General features: G+C 37.9%; 2 protein-coding genes across 2 annotated transcripts in view; one reads left to right on the top strand and one right to left on the bottom strand.

The window, feature by feature from the left end:
* LOC143876302 (serpin-ZX-like) overlaps positions 1 to 20689 on the top strand; it is a 77371-nt gene that overhangs the window by 25663 nt on the left and 31019 nt on the right. The gene's annotated exons all lie outside the window — the stretch shown is intronic.
* LOC143876298 (uncharacterized) lies at positions 16 to 5116 on the bottom strand. The gene has a single exon (XM_077378035.1). The coding sequence runs from the start codon at positions 4318 to 4320 to the stop codon at positions 2500 to 2502; it is 1821 nt and encodes a 606-aa protein (XP_077234150.1). The 5' UTR covers positions 4321 to 5116; the 3' UTR covers positions 16 to 2499.

Below are 20689 nucleotides of genomic sequence, written 5' to 3'. Positions count from 1 at the left end.
CTTGAACTCGCATTATTTCCGTGGGACTTATTTCCTTGTAGCCACCTCCGTAAGTGGAGAAAAAGAATCTTTAAGAGACAGCTTCGTTGTGCCTTGCCTACCTCTCTTTCTCTCCTATTCTGATTCTTTGTTCTAAAGAGTCGCTTTGTTCATCCACCGTTACAATTTGTCACAACATGAAATGGGCAATATTTGCCTTATGGAGAGCAGATTCAAATTCATGCCTCAACTCAGTCGATAAGTCACTTCTTTACCATTTGATTCTTACATTACTTTCTTGCGATCAATTACTTCATTTCCGCCATTTATTAGTATAATCCTAAAGTCAATGTTCATTTTCAATCACAAGTAGGACCTTATAGGCAGTACAATTTTCACTATAGGTGCAGAATGCTACATTTAAAAAAGAAAACCCCATAAATGTGAATAATCATACTGAAAATATGTACTATAGTGAATAGTTATACTTAATATGTTATTAGTGTGGATAATTACACCGAAAATTTACGATAGTGTGGACACCCACACTGAGTATTTTTTAAAGTGGGGATGGATTCAGTGAGAAAAGCTGAGCTAGTGATGATGGCTATCATATGTTCTAGTGTGGATAACTACAATGAAAGTATGTCTTAGGTGTGGATCTCCACACTAAGAAAACTATATTGGATAAGTTATGGATAGCCACAATGAATTGTAACTAGATTTTTTATTATGGGTTAGCTGGGGTTTGGCGGAACCCTTACCAGTGCATTGAATAGAAGGAAAGAATACAAGAGGAACAGATGAAAGCAGAGAACAAATTGCAAACAAGAGTACAATTTTCCTTCCCTATCTAACCGGATTATTTCCATGAGCATTGGAGGGATGAGGGGAAGAGGGATATCTTCTCCCTTGCATGGGCAACCTCACTTTGAGAGGAAGTCTGCGGCCGAGTTTGCTTCCGTCGACATGTGAGTTATGCACCAGGCTTTGAAAGTGTTGAGGATTTCTCGAATGTGGGTTATCATTGGGATATTTTCCATGGGGGCTTGGATTTTCCCCGTAATTACATCTACTGCAAATAATTAATCGGCTTCAATCTATGCATTTGGGGTTCCCCATTTTTGCACCATTTTCACTCCCATGAAAATGGATGAGAGCTCTAGTCCAAAAAACTGTTCTTTCATGACTTCGATGGAGAATAAACCAAGAACCATTGTCTTGAAGAATTCCACCAATTCCAGCTCCTTCGATATTAATCTTGAGCTATCCAGGATCAGGATTCTGCGTTTCATATGGTTTGATTTGGAATATCCTTCCAGTAATACTATCTGGTGTTAGAGAGTGTAGCATTTCTTACCCTTCAACAACCAGCATTACCTAGCAGGCTTATCCTAGCCTTTAGTAAGTGTTGTATTTTTTAGGTGCCTTGAAGTCCTCCTTTGGAATGTATTAAGCTAGTCGTTAAGATTCCTTTTCAGGTCTACCTTAGGGCACGTTTGAATTGCAAGAAAAACATTTCCGATGGAAAAAGCTTTCTTGGAAAATTTCTTCTTTCCACGATTTTGAAGGAAATAATATGATTATTATTATAAATTATAAGTTCCTCTTAATAAAATTTGAATTGTGGTGGTTTCAATTAGCTATTTCATGTGTAAAACAAGTAAGAAATTTTAGAAATATTTTTCCTTTCCAAATGTTTCCACAAAATTCTTGCCATGTAAACAGGGCCTAAAGAATTTCAAGTGAACAAAACTTCGCTCCTCAACATTGAGTAGGAAACTGCTCCGCAATTCTACGTGGGCGAGTAAGATTCTTCCACGTTGAGGACTCTTTAACGCAAAAAATACTCAACTTTCATGAGGACCATAGTAACCCTAACCCTTTAACGCAGCCACACTTTTAGGCAAAAAAAATTTATCTTTCGTGAGGACAATAGTACCCCTAAACCCTTTAACGCAGCCTGCCCTCTTTAGAGGAAAAATATTTAATATTTTTTAGAACAATCATACCCTTTGCCCTATTATACTTTCTTTTTATGCCTTCTTTTCTCCTTCCTTATCGATTCCTCTTTGGTCTTTCAAACCGTGAGACATGCCTCCTAGGTCAATAGTATTTAAACTACCATTCATCCAGAAATTCAGAAACTTTGAGTAATTACTTAGTAAAATGTCTATATATTATAGTGAAGATATCTCAGCTATCACTCTAGAGAGGATGTTCTACTCTAAAGAGATTGCTAGGAACATCCAACAAAATCTGGGAGATCCTCACAATGCAGGTGATGATTATCTAACAATAATTTATTAAAAGTTCAAGCACTTATTTTTTTGTGCCATCCCAACCATATAATAGTTGATATGGAGTGATCAACACCATTGCTTTGGGTAGGCGGTTTGATCTTTGAGGTCATAAGCCATTCATTGCAAAAATAGCAAATTATTAACTTAAAACTCAAGATAAAGCTTATTATTAGATCCAACAATCATTTTGCATTACAACTAAAGGAAAATTGTACTATTATTTGAAACAACAATTTTTCAAGTAACGACTGAATTCTAAGAGCTTCTCGGTCGACCGGTCAATATATGCATCCATAGCTCTGAAGTATTTATGCCTCCAATTTTTGTTGAGGATGAGAAAGCCGATGACTCCCCAAAATCCCAAAGCATATGACATCACCACGAATGAGTAGAAAATCACAGGATTATCAAGAACCCTAGATTTTTTTCCCTCATCTCTAGGAGGTTGTGAAGGGATTTCCAAGGAGCAATTTCTTTCTAGTGGTGGTCCACAAAGATCTTGATTTCCCTCATAGCTATCCTTACCAAATGTGGTAAGGTGGTTCTCAAAAGGGATCTTACCTGATAGGTTATTGTAGGCGACAGAGAAAGCACCAAGTGAATCCAGTTGAGATAATTCATAAGGGATTCTCCCAACTAACATGTTGTGAGAAAGATCCAAACTCTCCAAGCTTTTTAGGTTTTGAAAGGATTGTGGAAGATAGCCAGTTAGCAGGTTGTTGGAAAAATTTAATGAGAGAAGCTCTCCCAAGTCTCCTATTTGGAATGGAATGTCACCCTCCAATTGATTCCTGGACAAATCAATTCCAGTCATCAAGCTAAAAGGAAGGCCCTCGTAAGAGTAAGTGAAACCCTTTGTGGTGAAAGAAGTTGAAGGCCTAGGATGAAATACTGTACGAGTTAAAAAAATATCAGAAATTTGGATTTGATCTGCTTTCTTCCATGAACTTATACTGTTGAGACAAGAAGGTATATTTCCAGAAAAATAATTGTTGGAGAGATCCAAGGTATGGAGGTTACTTAGTTGACACAGTTGTATTGGAATGTGTCCTCGAAAGAAATTATGCCCTAAAAGAATTGATACCAATTTTGGTAGGGAGAATAACCAACTAGGAATAGTATCGGATAGGGTATTTTTTTGCATATCAAGAATCATCAAGTCAGGGCTATTTAACAGGCTAGATGGAATTATTCCAGTGAAGTTATTGTTGCTGACAAGTAAATATTGCAATCGTGTCAAGTTAGCATCAATTGGGAGAATGTCTCCTTGCAATCTATTACTTGATACGTTTAGGTAAACCAGCTGAGTGCAGTTTTTGCTGAGTTGATGTGGCATTTCTCCTAAAAGGTTGTTGCTAGATAGATCCAATACCTGTAAGTGTCTTATTTCACCCATGGATGATGGGATCCTACCTTGCAAAATATTTTTGGATAGGTTGAAGTAATTCAATTGAGGGAAGAGTGTGCCAATGTTTGTAGGAAGTGGCTCAGACAGATTGTTCTCAGAGATATCTAGAAATCTGACAGATGATGTAGTATTGTGCGTAGACTGAGGAATTGAGCCTTCCAACAAGTTACCGCTCAACAACACGGTCTCGCCTGATGTATTGTACAATAGCCAAGATGGGATGGTCCCTTTAAGAGAGTTATGACCCAAATTTAACTGAAGTAAATTAAGCTGAGTTGAAATGAAGCTAGGAATGGTACGACTGCTCAGTTGGTTGAGGTTACAATTTTCTAAGGACAACCGCTGGAGTTGAAAAGTAGGAACCCAATGTGGGTGTTGGGTTTCGACCTCTAATTGGACATTGTTTGAAAGGTCAACACCTAAAAGCTGTGAGAGGTTGGCAAAAATAGAAAATGAGACCATACCCATGAACTGATTATTTGAAAGATAAATATACTCTATCATCGTTAGGTTGTTGAAAAAGAATGAAGGAATCTTCCCTGTTAAGTGATTGTAGGAAAGATCAAGCATTCGCAGGTTATGCATGCCTTCCATACATGAATGAATACCACCCTCAATTGAATTGTTCATGAGATTCAAGAAACTTAACTTCCTTAGTTTGCAAATCCCTGTAAGAATAAGAGAGAGAAAAAGGTGACAAAATTAGATTGATGTCGCAAAATGATAATGAGGAAGCCCCATTGTATGATTATGAGGCAAGATAAAATTCTTCGTTGAAAAATAAGTTTCTCATTAAATTTTCTTTTTCTTTTTTTCCAATTTATTAGTGTAAATGTAAATAGTCATATTTTGGGAAATAATATTCTCATGACTCAATATAAGGCCTATCAAATGTATGGATAAGATCAATCTCAAAGGTGGGAACCTTAAGACCATCAACTTCCTCTAGATGCTACCCTCATACATCAAATCTCCAAGGTGGGGTCCCATTCGCTATTTCCTCCCTTTTTCATTTTTTTGCTTATCTTCTCCATAAAAAAATATTTTTTTATATATTTAGTTGAATGGATTGGATAGCCAAACATTGGTCCCCACCTTACAACGAAGGCAATTGACCTATGCCCACGTTTGGATACCTATGAGATTTAGATTTGGATTTCTCACACTTGCAATTGAGATTCGGAACTGGATCAGATCCTTAGATTTCTAAAACAGCTGGAGCAGTGAAAAAATCCGATTTTCAAATCTGTTATGCAAGACTTTATTTGAAAATCAATATTTGACGCAGTTACCTTCACCCTTGCTCCTCGACCTTGCTGCAGAAGCAGCCACACATCCCTTCCTCCCTCTCTCTCTACTCTCTCAATCGAATTCATACAGCATGAGCATGAGGATGATGGATTATTTTGTATCCAAAACTCAAATCCAATTCCAAATCCAAAAATATGAGGTATCCAAATGTGGCCTAAGTGTATTTGTGTTGTTTGACTTTATTTTTCTTGAAAAGGTAATGAATTTTATTAATACCCAAAACACAAGTGCCGGGGACGAGACGTCCCCAAAACACCGAGTATTACAAATTTACCCGATATTCAGGATAATGTTTACAATGTATGATCCCCCACCAGAACCGCGTCCCCAATAATGGTATCGTTACAAATTTACACTGTTTTCAAACAAAAACCTGGATTAGAAAATCTGTGTATCCAAACAGCCCTTAAGTATTACAAATTTACCCGATATTTAGGATAATTTACCCGATATTCAGGATAATGTTTACAATGTATGATCCCCCACCAGAGCCGCGTCCCCAATAATGGTATCGTTACGATTCACTCTAGTCTTTGCTAAAGCATCCGCTACAGAGTTTGCGGGCCTCCGTCTGTGAATTTGTGTGTTAGTTGACTAATGGAAGGAAAATTGATACTTGAGCCAAGAGAGGGTATTCGTAACCATGTGGAACTTAATGTTGATCCTAGGCTTGATCCTAACCATGTGGATTTGATATTTCCACACTCTTTGCTATTAGAGGGGCTGGAGGAAGTTTCTCCAGACCGGTCTGGAGCCAACCATGACCACTCAAAATAATAACATGATTAGTCCAGTAAACATGTGGAGATGATATACCTTTTTTTTTATTAGTAGAGATGATATACCTATAAGATATGGCACAGTCATTGTATTGATTGTCTCTGGGTTGTGACTTGTGAGATCCAAAGATCTTAAAAGAGGGGGTGGGAATATCATTTCCCATTTTCTTTATTAAATCTATAGTTTACTTTTCTTAAAACGGGTACTATGTCAAAAAAATAACAAAATCCTGTCAAAGCTATTGCCCCGTACCTGTTGAGAATGTGAATGTCAGATTATTCTCTGATAAATCCAGATTTTCCAGGGAGGAGAGATTGCCTAGACATGATGCAAGACTTTGATCGTGAAGATAGTTATTGTCGAGATATAGTTTCGTGAGCCTCTTCAAGCCACATAAACCTACAAGAAAAATGATCAAGACATAAAAACCCATAACAACAATTTCATTTATTGCTAAACAACAAATTGCTAAAAACACCCTTGACCATTTGTCGGACTTGATGTTGAGCCTAGGCATATCCTAACTGAAATGCCCGAAAGTACCCCTAAGCAAATTTGCCCTCATCTTTAGACAAAGAGGGTGTTTTTATCTGTTTGCAAAACCTGGGTCAGGGCTTCATATTAAACACCTATAAATACAACTTTTGGGTGGTTTTTTCAGAGTTTAACCTAATCTAATCGTGCAACCGCCCTAAAGGAGCGTGTTTGCATGGGAGAAGGTGGAGAGGATCTCCGTGATTGATCTCGGATTCCCTGGGGTTCACCTTGTTCTTGGATCTCCATCGAACCCAAGATCTTTCGGTTTTGGCCTAATGGATTTTGACCTAGATCTTGGATTCTCCTCTGATCACCGCACCAAGGGACCCACTTTCCATTTCTTTCCCTTTTATTCCCTTTTCTTTTCTTTTTTTGCCTAATTTATCCAAGAGAAACAAAACTTTTTTGTATGGCATTGATCCACCAGCATATGAGCATGAGTTGAAAGCTTGTATAACCAAACAATGGTATTTGTGTTATTCTATAAATTGAAGGAAGAAAAATTTATTTCTTTCGCTATTGATCAATCAATCCTCGTTTTTAGGTTTCTCCAAAAAGAAAAACGGTTAACTTTTTATTATTATATTTTTCATAGGCCTACGACAGTCATTATCTGATTTCCCCATCCATGTGGACAAGATGAGTTTGCTCTATTGTCAAAACAAGTTTGTGCCGTGATCAGTTGCCTTTCGAAATTGAAAAAGGGTGCAGCTGCTGAAGATCCCCAGATACCCTTATCATTGAAATTATGAGATTAGTGAAAGTGAAGAGAAAAACTACTTTAACCATCATCATTTCGGACGAGAAAATACTATTGCCACTCCGTACCTGTTGACATGCCACGTGGATTTCTAAGATTATTATTTGATAATCTTAAATCTTCCAGGGACGAAAGGTTTCCTAGACATGATGGAAGACTTCGATCATCAAGTTGGTTTCTCCACAGAGATAGAGTCTTGAGTCTTTTCAAGCTGCATAAACCTACAAGAAAATGATGAAGACAAAAACAAATTCCTTTCAATGCAAAGGAAAAAAATCAAATCAAATTTCTATATTACTTGTAAGAAAAATGCTAAAAATAGTGATTCTTAGGCCCTGTTTTCTTTTGAATAGACACTTGGGTTTTTGGAGAACTAAAGCAATTCTGAAGAAATAAATGGATTAGATCAATCAAAGGTGTGACTCTTTTTTTTTGTTGCATAATTTGTCGAAGAATAAAATTCTTTTTAATAGCGTTGATCTACCAACATATGAGCATGAGTTGAATTATATTGCCAGATACCCTAAGGCCTAAAACGAGAACGTATTATATGCATCATCTTATCATTGAAATTATGAGATTAGTGAAAGTGAAGAGAAAAACTACTTTAACCATCATCATTTCGGACGAGAAAATACTATTGCCACTCCGTACCTGTTGACATGCCACGTAGATTTCTAAGATTATTATTTGATAAACTTAAATCTTCCAGGGACGAAAGGTTTCCTAGACATGATGGAAGACTTCGATCATCAAGTTGGTTATCCTCAAGATTTAGAGTCTTGAGTCTTTTCAAGCTGCATAAACCTACAAGAAAATGATGAAGACAAAAACAAATTCCTTTCAATGCAAAGGAAAAAAATCAAATCAAATTTCTATATTACTTGTAAGAAAAATGCTAAAAATAGTGATTCTTAGGCCCTGTTTTCTTTTGAATAGACACTTGGGTTTTTGGAGAACTAAAGCAATTCTGAAGAAATAAATGGATTAGATCAATCAAAGGTGTGACTCTTTTTTTTTGTTGCATAATTTGTCGAAGAATAAAATTCTTTTTAATAGCGTTGATCTACCAACATATGAGCATGAGTTGAATTATATTGCCAGATACCCTAAGGCCTAAAACGAGAACGTATTATATGCATCATCTTATCATTGAAATTATGAGATTAGTGAAAGTGAAGAGAAAAACTACTTTAACCATCATCATTTCGGACGAGAAAATACTATTGCCACTCCGTACCTGTTGACATGCCACGTGGATTTCTAAGATTATCATTTGATAAATCTAAATTTTCCAGGGACGAAAGGTTTCCTAGACATGATGGAAAACTTCGATCATCAAGTTGGTTATTATCTAGCCATAGACTCTTGAGTCTCTTCAAGCTGCATAAACCTACAAGAAAATGACGAAAGACAAAAACAAATTCCTTTCAATGCAAAGGAAAAAAATCAAATCAAATTTCTATATTACTTGTAAGAAAAATGCTAAAAATAGTGATTCTTAGGCCCTGTTTTCTTTTGAATAGACACTTGGGTTTTTGGAGAACTAAAGCAATTCTGAAGAAATAAATGGATTAGATCAATCAAAGGTGTGACTCTTTTTTTTTGTTGCATAATTTGTCGAAGAATAAAATTCTTTTTAATAGCGTTGATCTACCAACATATGAGCATGAGTTGAATTATATTGCCAGATACCCTAAGGCCTAAAACGAGAACGTATTATATGCATCATCTTATCATTGAAATTATGAGATTAGTGAAAGTGAAGAGAAAAACTACTTTAACCATCATCATTTCGGACGAGAAAATACTATTGCCACTCCGTACCTGTTGACATGCCACGTAGATTTCTAAGATTATTATTTGATAAACTTAAATGTTCCAGGAACGAAAGGTTTCCTAGACATGATGGAAGACTTCGATCATCAAGTTGGTTATCCTCGAGATTTAGAGTCTTGAGTCTTTTCAAGCTGCATAAACCTACAAGAAAATGATGAAGACAAAAACATATGAGCACATTTCATTTATTACCCAAAAACCAAATTCCTTTCAATGCGAAGGAAAAAAATCAAAATTTTATATTACTTTAAAGAAAAAAGCTAAAAAAGTGATTCTTAGGCCCTGTTTTCTTTTGGATAGACACATTGTGAGATGTTACGAGTGGCAGTTTGGAGTGACACTTGGGCTTTTGGAGAACTAAAGCAATGCTGACAAAATAAACAGATTAGATCAATCAATGGCGTGACTCTCATGACCACCAACTTCCCTATAATGATGCCTGCATGCATCAAAGCCCCAAGTTTTGGATTTTAAGAATCATTTGTGAGTCCCAAACTGATTATTGGACTCAAAATTACTTTTAATTTAGAGTCCAGTAATAAGTTTTGAACTTACAATCCATTCTCAAAATCTAAAACAAACAGGACCTTAGTGTTTGATCACGATTACGTGAGACTTTTAAATTTAATGTTGAAACTAAATTTGGTGATTGATATCATATGTAAAGTGTATACATTTGGATATAGTCAAAGGAAGATTAACTACGAGCATTAAATAAAGTTTGAATGGAATGGATTTTAGTTAGTCTTATCATAAAGAGTGAACCACATTAAGTACTCACAAAAGGAAATCATTATTTGATGCAGCCCACATCCATGTGGCTGACAAAGTTGAAGCCCACATGAACCACTCTAAGCAAATGAGAAGATCAGCCTGCATTCAAGCCCAACACAAGGCCGCCCAAGCCCAACTTGAATCCACCAAGAATAAAGGCCAACTCCAGCCCAAGAACATAGACAAGCCAATTTTAGCCTGATCCAGTTGAAATTCTTGTCATAATGATTCTGGCCATTTTTGAAGCATGTTTTTGGACCTTTAGATGGACGAAAAAGAAAAAATGGTTAACTAAGAAGTTGTACGTATTTGAATTATCTTTCCAACGGATATTTATGGTCTTCATTTTTCTAAGTGGTTGAAAAGTTATGACCATTTTAGAAGACTATGTCTGTAGGTCTTTGACTTATGTTTTGAGTTCCTAAGTTATTAATGGTGTATGCAAGTATCAAAAATAGTTAATGGGCTAGCTTGCACGTTTTTTCTCTTGTATTTTCTCTATAAGAGTCCAGTAAACATCTGTAATGAGGTTTTTAGTTGATTATTGAATGAAAAATTGCCTAGAGCAATTCTTTTGAACCTTGAAGAGTTCATCATTGAAACCTAGAAGAGTTTCACTCCTTCCTTGAAGAGTAGGAGCTTTCACTATCATTTGCATTCTTGAAGAGTTGCAAACATCAATCTAGAAGAATTGATGTTACCCACTATAGACACCCCATTTTGACCGAACCCTTTCATGTTTTGTTTTAAATAATTGCCCTAATAAACTAGTGTTCTAAGGTCCCAATTTGTGCCCTAGGTTAGTTTAGGGTCTCACAAGGGTCCCTGTAAAATTTCGTCAAGATCCGTCCGCGTTTGCCTAGTAAGCAAGCTAAGACAGTATCGTGGGGCAAGTTCAGAAGGGTGGCGATTTAGCCAGAAAAGGGGTTGTGTTGGAATCTGAAAAATCAGTTCAAATTGTCCGTAATGGGTTGTCCAGGGAGATACGGGGGTATACAGATTAGTGTGTAACAAAATCAGTTAGGGGGGAATCTTAGGAAGCTTCCTGGAAGCTTTTGATCTTAGCCATTTATTGACAAAGACATTTTTAAGGGTTAAGATCAATTCTCAAGAAGATATTTTGCAAATTTTCTTTCCCCTGTTTTCTGCTTGGTCCCCCCCCCCCCCCCCCCTTCGGTAAAAAGTAGTTATAAATGCACTAGGGTTGGTTGTCCAAGGAAAGAGTGAGGGGAGCAAACATATAAATTTCATTACCACAGGTTTTTACCGAGGCCCCCCTGTAGAACAAAAGATTAGTCACAAATACTCTACATAGGGCTGTCCATTTAGAGAGGAGGGGGTGTGAATAGACTATTTCCCTCTTTATATAAAAGCAAAACCCATTCTCGTAAAGAAAAAAAAAATCACAGAGGACCCATTTTCTAGAAAATTACAGAGGGAGAGAGAGGGGGAGGATTCCGGTCATCATCTCCGGCAATCCCGCCGGAGATCCGACCATCAGCATCTCTGTCTGCCTTCGAGAGTTGACCACCACCTCCATTTTTCTATCACCACTACCCTTTTCATTTTCCCCACAGCATCACTACCATTTTCAGCCACCCAGACCCACTTCAAAACCCATTTCCCTACACATTATTTCCTCCATCTCCACCATTAACACCACCATCTCCTCCATCAGCCACCATCAAAACCCTCTTCTCCATCTCCTTCTTCAAACCCATCTTCTCAAACCCTAATCACTTTCCCCCCTATGATTCTCCTTCTCCGACCTCACTCCCGCCGGAGCTCCGGCCAAATCTCATCTTCTTCACCCTCATATCCACCACCATCTCTCCACTCATCCTTTTTCCATTAACCCATTTTCCTTTTATTTTCCCCATTCACAGCAGACGCAAGAGAGAGAGATGGGATCCCCATTTTCTGAAAAAGAAGAAGAAGAGAGTAGCAGAGGGAAGGACCGAGAAGAGATAAGGAGGAGAAAAAAAAAAGAAAAAAGGGAGCCATCGTCCCCACCAAGTCACCTTCTCCGAGCATCCTTGATCGGAATCCGATGATCCCTAACCCAATTCTGCCCTTGCCACCGCACCCCTCCAAAATCCATTGAAACCCCTTTCATCTCCCAACACAATCTCCGTCAGCCACCACCGAACCCTTGAAGTCTGTCCAACTTCGACCACCGCCACTACCCCTCTATTTTCACCATCCATTTTCACTATCACCTCCCCCATTAAAACCCATCTCCATCAAATCACTTGAAGAGGGTTTGTTTGGGACTCCAAAGAAGCTTGGAGGTGATCTCACTCTTGCCCAGATCTGTGACGGAGGAGAACTTCGATCCGGCCATCGCCATCTCTGGACACAAATCCGGCGAGCCCTCGGAATCCGGCTACCACAGAACAACCGGCACCATCATCTCTGCAGTCCAGTCGCTTCTATTTTCACAATTCCGGCGAACTCAATCACCGTCCATCTTTGCCGTCAACAAATCTGACTGACCCTCTGCAATTGACCGACAGTCTCAATCTCTTCGATGCCGAAAAGCTTTGGTAGTTCTCTTTCCTTCTCCTTAACTCATGATCAATACTTGAATTTTTTTAATTGGTGTAACACATGTTCCCTGCTAGTTGGTGAGATTGTTTTACTTTTACCAATTCATTTTCTATCCGACCACAGAAGTCTGGGAGCGTAGATCGTCTGGGAGGGTAGATCCTACGATCGATTCAAATTCTTAATTCCCAATTGTGAATTGAGATCCCCCTCACTAAAACCATTTCATCGAGGATTGGTATCAATACATCTATGTTTGATAAGTTGCACCAACTCTCTATGTCTTCCCTTGTGTAATCTCTCTCAGCCCATTTGGGAGCTACAATGGCCACAGATGATTGTCTCCGTGCTAAAAGATAAGTTGTGTTGGTGGTGCAGGTTTGAAAACATAGATGTAGAGACAGCATTTCCTTAGCTTACTTTTCCCAATTCAAATGTTATCTGCAAAGAGCAGATTCATCTTTTTTTATATCATTTTGCACTAACAGGTCGATTTCATTTCTTTTAATAAATAAGATTTTGGGGCTTCTGTTAATTTGAGAATTTGATCATATATATCATTTTTACGATCTGATTGTATCTAATGGTAGATGTTATTGTAAAAACTGATTTCTTACCTAAGAAAATTTGTCATTAAAGAGCATTGTATAGCCTGATCTGCTGATGACATCAGAGCTCTTTCTACTTAGAATTTGCAGAGATACCAACTCAATCTTTGGAAAATGCAAATCAAACCCCTCGTCAATTCCTCTTCATCTCTCATTTTTAATTTGCCTTAGTGTTCATGATCTTTGTAGGGTCTGTGTGACCATCACTTGCTCTCGGTTCCTTATGATTTTCAGGATCATCTTCGTCATTCGAGATCTACTTCCTTTCTTCGGGACTACCCTCGGGATCTTTTTCGAGTTTTGGGATTCCATCGATTTTGGGAACACTTCCTCTTGGGTTTGGTGACGATGGAATGTATCTTGAGCCAGCCTTTTTTCCTTCCTGCCTTAGAGTTTTCACAGGTTAAGGGTTTCTTTTCTCTTAGAGTATTCAGCCAGTTAGGACCGTTCCTAAGTGATTGATCGTTTAATAGATTTTCTTATAGAGTTTTTGTCGGTCCCTTTTTGTTTAGGTATCGTTTGTTTAGGATTTTCCCTCGCGGGTTAGATATCGTCTCCTTTGGAGATTGATTAGGGCTCTTTAGTTTTGTTTCCGTCTCTTCGAGATTGTTCTTTTCTTTGGAATTTTAGTCCCCCCTTGTTTTGATTTCTTTTCCCTTAGGCTTTAGAGATCCCGTTTCCCTCTAAATTACTCTACCGCGATATGGTGGGTAAGGAGGCTCTTCTATCGGATCCCCTTTAGCTGAAAGGGTGTTAACGCATTTTTAATCATAAAAAATATAAAAGCATATAAAAAACATTTGAAAATATCAAAAACCTTTAAAAAAAATCTAAAGTGTTGAGTGTTTCTTTTAGAAGCGTAGTTTGAGAGTTCGTTTCGAACTACGTTGGCTTGATCCTCTTCCACGAGGTACGTACTGCAGCTTGGGATCTTCATCCCAAGTCTAGCCAAACTTTTGTAAATAAACTTTGAAAATCTTTCAAAAACCTTTGAAAACCTTGTTTTCCAAAGATCTTCCTCTAGAGTTAGGAGTTTGTCCTAGATAGAGAGTTTTAGAGTTAGGAGTTTGTCTTTTGTTGTGTGCTTGTTGTGTGTTTGTGTTAGAGTTAGGAGTTTGTCCTAGCTAGGAGCGCCTCCTTCACATGTGGAGATCTAGAGGATGGTGTGGGGGCCCGTCCCCTCATCCTTCCTCGGATCGGGGTCCACACCCACCTTACTTGGCAATCTTGAAGAGTAGCCATTGAAGTTGTTATCTTACCCTATCATATCCCACTTTGTTTCCAGAATTTTGTCCATTCGCATTCATCCACTTCAAGTAATTTTTCAAGCACCCTATAATGATAATTTGAGAAAACTTTTGCTATCAAAGTTATAGATCTTTGAGTCCTTGAAATTTTGGCTTTGGAATCAGTCATTCTGACCTATATCGAGGGAGATACGCTCATTTTACTGAGCTTACGTAAATCTGCTTTCTTGTATCCTAGTTATTGAGCAATTGAGTATCTATTTGTCACTCTCCTCATCCTTAGTCCAAGAAGCCTAGAACGGGCTTGCACCATTATTTCTGTGTTATATGGAATGTAATGCTCATTATTTGGGTATTTGCTGCCATGATCTATATATTTAGTTCTCTTTACATGAATGTACATTTTCCCTAAAAGACTAGACTAAAGAGATTATTTGTTAAAGGAAATGATGTATGCCCATACTTTAGAAATTTAAAGTGTCCAAAGCCCGGTCTTTTTTTACCCAGAACATAGAAGTGTCAATATGGACCACTGGGAGAATGCTGGAATAATCTCTCGTGAGATCTAATAGGGTAGCCGACATTGCCACTTAGATTTTTTTATTAATCCGTGCTTAGGATTTTTGCTAAAATGGATTTTAGATAAATTTAAGATTAAATCTATTAGAAGTTCAACTTTAAGAAGGAAGGTGTGTTTCACTAGGAGGATTAACGCCCTAATCTCTTTTATTAATATCGGTTTCTGATTGACGAGAGCAAGAGATATTCAGATCTCAAATTTCTTATGATTTTTCTTTGATATACCAAGGTAAGGCCAAAGATTCTATTGATCTGAGCATCACGACTTGGCTATATTGCAAAATCATTCCAGTGATCAACAATACTCGAAGATAGATGCATTTTCAATGGTAGCACATGTCATAAAGCAATGTCAATATGATCATCATGGCAAGAGGAACTATCAATTTTCCACATTTCTTATTTGTCTTAGATACTAGCACAAATTTCTGTATCACTTCTATGAAAAATGCTAAAAATGTCACCCATAATTTTTTTCCCCTAATGGTTACTTTATGCCCTATTGACATGATCAACTCCATTGATCCAATCGAAGGACACAAATATGACCCATTGTTGTTTGTTCAATATTGATCAGATGATCCTAGCCCTTGATTTATTAGTTCTTGTTAAAGGTTCTGCTAAGAGAGGCTAAAGCTTTAATATTTAATTTGTAGGCCCTAAAATGATGGATGAGATGTCCATTAGGCTATGGACTAGAACCACATGGTTGGCCTCATGGCCTCATCCTAGTTATCTAGATTTTGGAGGGTTCCATCCACTCTGCGCTTTCAAATCGACAGCCTTCCAGAACAAAATCTAGACTATTGACCAACTTTGACGCTTCCATATGCTCATTATAGATTATTTTGCCCTTTGCATAGAGCAAGCGAAACTGTGGATCACTTGCTCCTCCACTGTAAGTATTCTATACCTGTCTAGGCTAAAATTCTCGATAGGTTTGGAATCTGGATGTTCCCAGTCATACTGTCGATCTCGTCGGTTCTTGATTTTTTACACCTTGGCCTAGGAAAGGCTGTTTTTATGGAAGTTCATTCTCTTGGCCGCATTCTGGGGATTATGGATGGAATGGAATGCTCATGTAATCAAAATCATGGTCAGAAGCGCACCCTCATTTGAGACGATTATGTTGCTTACAATTTATTTCCCTTGCTTTAAATTATATCTAGGAACACATATCAGGCAATGTTAGGCAGGGGTGTATTTTCATGAGTTGGATCAAAAGGTGTTAATGGCTCCTAGATGGTCCCCACACCCTGGTTCTTTGAAGCTAAATTTCGATGGTTCTAGCTTTGGCAACCCAGGCCCGACCGGCATCGTAGGCCTTATTAGAGACAAGACTGGTGATACTAAGCGAGCCTTCTCTGGGCCTTTTGGTATCAAGGAATCTAACAAAGCAGAAGTGAGGGATGCTTTCCAAGGCATCAGACCGGTGGCATGGATTTAAATTTCGGCTGAAATTTCGGATTTCGGCCAAGACCGAAACGAAATTCACAATGAGTCATTTGTTTTACACGATTTCATTGAAATTCCAAAATTTCGCTGAAATTCTGAAATTTCATTTTCATGCTTATTTACAAGATTTCCACTGAAATATTAAATATTCCCATCGAAATTTTAAAGATGTCCACCAAAATTTCCATAGAAATTGTCGAAAAGTCCACCAAATTTGCAGAAATTTTGTAAGGCCAATGGCTCAACGATCACCCCTGCCTTGATTGATCCCAAACCCAAATTGATTGAAATTTATAATCTAATGATTTGCTTGAGAGTACTGTGGATTAAGTTCAGGTCAATATGAGATTACTCCACAAGCAACTCAAATGGAAAGCCTCATGACCAGCACGTCAAGGAATGACAAAGACCTTCTTCTTTGGTCGATCATATATCCTCCATTGAGAGTTTTATAGTTTTCCATTGAATTTATTCACAAAATAAATAAAAAACAGAGCATCACATTGCTTTGCCTCCATTGTTTTTTTCCCTTGGACCATACCCGGAAAACTACTCCCGTCACACGAACTGTAGATTATTAGGATACTTGAGGAATTCTCTCTGTTTTCATGAGAGTTAGAGTTATTGAGATTTAGCAATTGGAGGAGAGACTCACTGTTTGATTCCACATCCTTGAGTGTTCTTTTTCTCTTTGTTCTGGACGTGCAATCCATTCGCTCCTCTCTGCCTCCATTGCTAGACTTCATATCTGAGATCTTTCCTCATAAAGATCTAATAGATCAAAATAGAAAATGCATGAATCTATTCATGTTTTTCATGAAATTTCGAAAGCCTTCTTTGAACATAATTGAAATGGGGAAAGGAGTCATCTAGGAGGCAACGAAACCACTAATTTGTTACACTACTTCATGACAGATCATTTGTCTTTGGGAAAACTGATCATTCATCTTAATAGAATACAGAGTGCTAACTGTTAACAACAAGTATTGTGGATCCTATACGTGTTATCATCTTACATCTCTACTGTTAAAGTATAAAAGATCAATAACGCCTTTCTCCAATAGCTTAAGCTTTTGGAGAAGTTGGTAAGTCAACATGGTATTAGAGCCAAAGGTCTCGAGTTCAAACCTCCCGGATAGCGAAAATCCACATGCAATGGTCGGCCCAAAGTGGGACCACATGTGCCATGTGTTTGCCAAGTGGGTCACACGTGCTGGGGAGTGTTAAAGTATAAAAGATAAATAACACCTTTCTCCAATAGCTTAAGGTTTTGGAGAAGTTGGTAAGTCAACATCTACAAAACAACAAATCCACTTGATCTTGAAGGATTCAACTTTTGTATTCTACAAGAACACAGAAACAGAGGACCACTGGCACTCTGTTTTTGAGAAAATTCTATTCTTTCTGGTTGTTCGATCCAAACATTGTTATTTGAGTATTGGTATTGCTGAACCTTTGATCCATTTTGAGCTGGAAGGAGAAAAGACATCGTGCTATGTTATCGTGGAAATCAACTATGTGGAGTTTGAGTTGCCATCTGCTTGTTGTTATTCATCAACATCGTATCATGGCTTGAGGCGATAGTTTTCTGAAGCTGAGCTTCGGTCCACCTGAATACAAAGGCATTCCGGATCTACAAGTTCCGGCTCTCCACTCTAGAATTCTACAAGTTCTAGGTCCTATTGCTCCTTCTCTCTCGTTTATATTTTTTCCCCTCCAATACTTGGGTTCAAGTGCCAGATCTGAGTTTCCTAGAACGGGAGAACTTAGAGCTGAAGGTATTCAGTTACCAATTTGATACTTCTTAATATCTTCTCTGGATCTACTTCTCCTCTTCACAATAAACTCGAACAAGTTCAGAGAGCGAAGCAAACCTCGTTGAACTCCAACCCAATGAGCTATTGTCAAACAACAAGCGAGATCGTGTTAATCTGGATCTGGCCAAATCGAGTTTACTAAGGAGCAATCATTGGAGAGTTTCTTTTAACCTGGAGCTTGCAAAACTGAGATTGCTTTGCAACTTCCATCACTGAAACACAACCGAATCCTAACGAATCAAAAGTCCTTGGTTAGAAGAAACTTCAATCTGAGAGTTCAACCTGAGCAGCAGTATAGAGATTCGCGAGCATTAATATCACAAAGAATATAGTGATAGCGAAGCCTCAGCCCGACCAGAAGTCTAAAACTCATTTCTGGAGAGTGAGTAGATAGAACTTCATCATTGTTGGTGAAAGCTTTGCATTTAGATGCAAGTCTTGAAGATCAGATCTTCAGAGTTTTCTGCTAACATTTGGGAACTAGCATGAAAATTTGATCTAAAGTGGCGATCTGCATCAATTGATGTGTGTACATGACCAGGTTGATGATTCTTGTGTGGAGACAGGGGAGTATGACACACAAAGTGAGATTTGTGAGGATTGTGGTACACAAGTTGAGATTTGGGAGGATTGTCAATCTGACACCGTAGATACAAGGAACACTTCATAGAGGATCATGGAGAGTCGATGGCATTTGCAGAGGACGACCATATTGTGCCCAGGGGTGTGGGCAGTGGATGGCCTAGATCTTGAGATGACAAGGGAGTGAGGGACCATTTTGACTTAATAGAGCTTTTCTTTCACGGTCCTTTTCTAGATCATGATAGAACATTCTGGCAGAAACATTTGATTCGTGAGGATAGCCTTGGGGCATAAAGCTTACTTGAAATTCAAGATGGAGATAAAGACAACGCATCATCAAAAGTAACCAGGTGGTGCGATACACCATTGACAACGAGGCAAGGTGTTGACATGGATCGGCCCCGGGCGAAGGGCCTTGCTAAAGAAAGGTTTGTCTTTGACCTGGGAATTGGCTTCATTGCCTCCTTGGCCAAACAAAAGGAACAGAATCTGATGCAGGGCATCTTGCTTTCCAATTTTACCATTCGGTATTAGGAAGTTACCATTTGAATCATTACCTAAAAGATATCATTTTCATTTTACCAAGTTACCAACCATGGCAACAAGTGCCAATCCGTGGGATTTAGATTTAGGAAACTAGCCTTTCTTAGTTTAATAATTTAGCAGATTCCTTTCTTAAGTCTAGCTAAATAGCAATAAATTCCTTTTAATTAGTACCCAATAGGAATGAGATCTAAAACAGCTTTTATTTTCTATTTAATTTTTTAATGTAAAATTGTTTAAGATCTTTACACCTAGATTAGAGTTGCTACTTTCTTTGTTTGTTTTTAGTTTCCAAAGTTAGAATAAGGATCTCATTAGCCTATTTAAACTCAATGTAATGGAGAAGATCTTGGGTTTTGATAATTAACCATTGTATTTTATTTTTCTCATAGGGGAAGATCATGTTTCTTGTCCGTGGAGTAGGCTTGGCCGAACCACGTAAAATCTTGGTGTTCATCTTGTGGCTTGTTTATTTTACTTTTCCGTTTAATTTGTGCACGATCGGGTTGTTTGGGTTTGTGGGTTTGAGATTAATCCATTGTAATCCTTGTATTTTGTTTTTCTCATTGGAGAAGATTGTGTTTATTGCCCGTGGTGTAGGCTTGGCCGAACCACGTAAAATCTTGGTGTTCATCTTGTGGCTATTTTATTTACTTTTCCATTTAATTTGTGCACGATCGGATTGTTTTGTCCGGCGGATTTTCTCAACAGGGTGGATTTAAGATATATGGGGGTTGATTTATCACTCCCCTTCATTTATTACCCAAAAAACAAATTCGTTTCAATGCAAAGGAAAAAAATCAAATTTCTATATTACTTATATGAAAAATGCTTAAAATAGTGATCCTTATGCCGTGTCTGTATTGGATACACATATGAGATGTTAGGAGTGTACGTCTGGAGTGACTCGTGGGTTTTAAGGGATCTAAAGCAATGCTAATGAAATAAACGGATTAGATCAACCAAAGGTGGGACTCTCGTGACCACCAACTCTACCTTGTGATGATGCCTGCATGCACCAAAAGCCCCAAGGGTAATTGAAAATGCCTCAATAGTAGTTTTTGAGTATGTGTGTGCCAATGGACCCAATTTCCATTTCTTCCCCTTTTATTCCCTTTTCTGTTTCTTTTTTCTACCTATTTATCCAAGAAAAACAAAACTTTTTTGTATGGCATTGATCCACCAGCATATGAGCATGAGTTGAATGGCTTGGATAACCAAACAACGGACCCCATCTTGCAACAAAAATATGTTGTTTTTACTAAAACCGAATAGACAATTAATCTAATGTGTATTTGTGTTATTTACTAAAACCGAATATGAGAGTCATTATATGCCTTGATCAGTTTGCCTTTCGAAAATTGAAAACGGGTGTAGCTGCTGAAGATCCCCAGATACCCTAAGGCCTATAACAAGAGTGTATTATATGCATCATCTTATCATTGAAATTATGAGATTAGTGAAACTGAAGAGAATAACTACTTTAACCATCATCATTTCGGACGAGAAAATAGTATTGCCACTCCGTACCTGTTGACATGCCACATGGATTTCTAAGATTACTATCTGATAAATCTAATTCTTCCAGGGACGAAAGGTTTCCTAGACATGATGGAAGAC

This window comes from Tasmannia lanceolata, unplaced genomic scaffold (assembly GCF_043159265.1).
Source record: "Tasmannia lanceolata isolate RefF3 unplaced genomic scaffold, GAP_Taslan_0.1 ptg000004l, whole genome shotgun sequence".
NCBI classification, from domain to species: domain Eukaryota; kingdom Viridiplantae; phylum Streptophyta; class Magnoliopsida; order Canellales; family Winteraceae; genus Tasmannia; species Tasmannia lanceolata.
The sequence above is the reverse complement of the archived record's forward strand: the minus strand, read 5'-3'. Positions and strand labels throughout refer to the sequence as shown.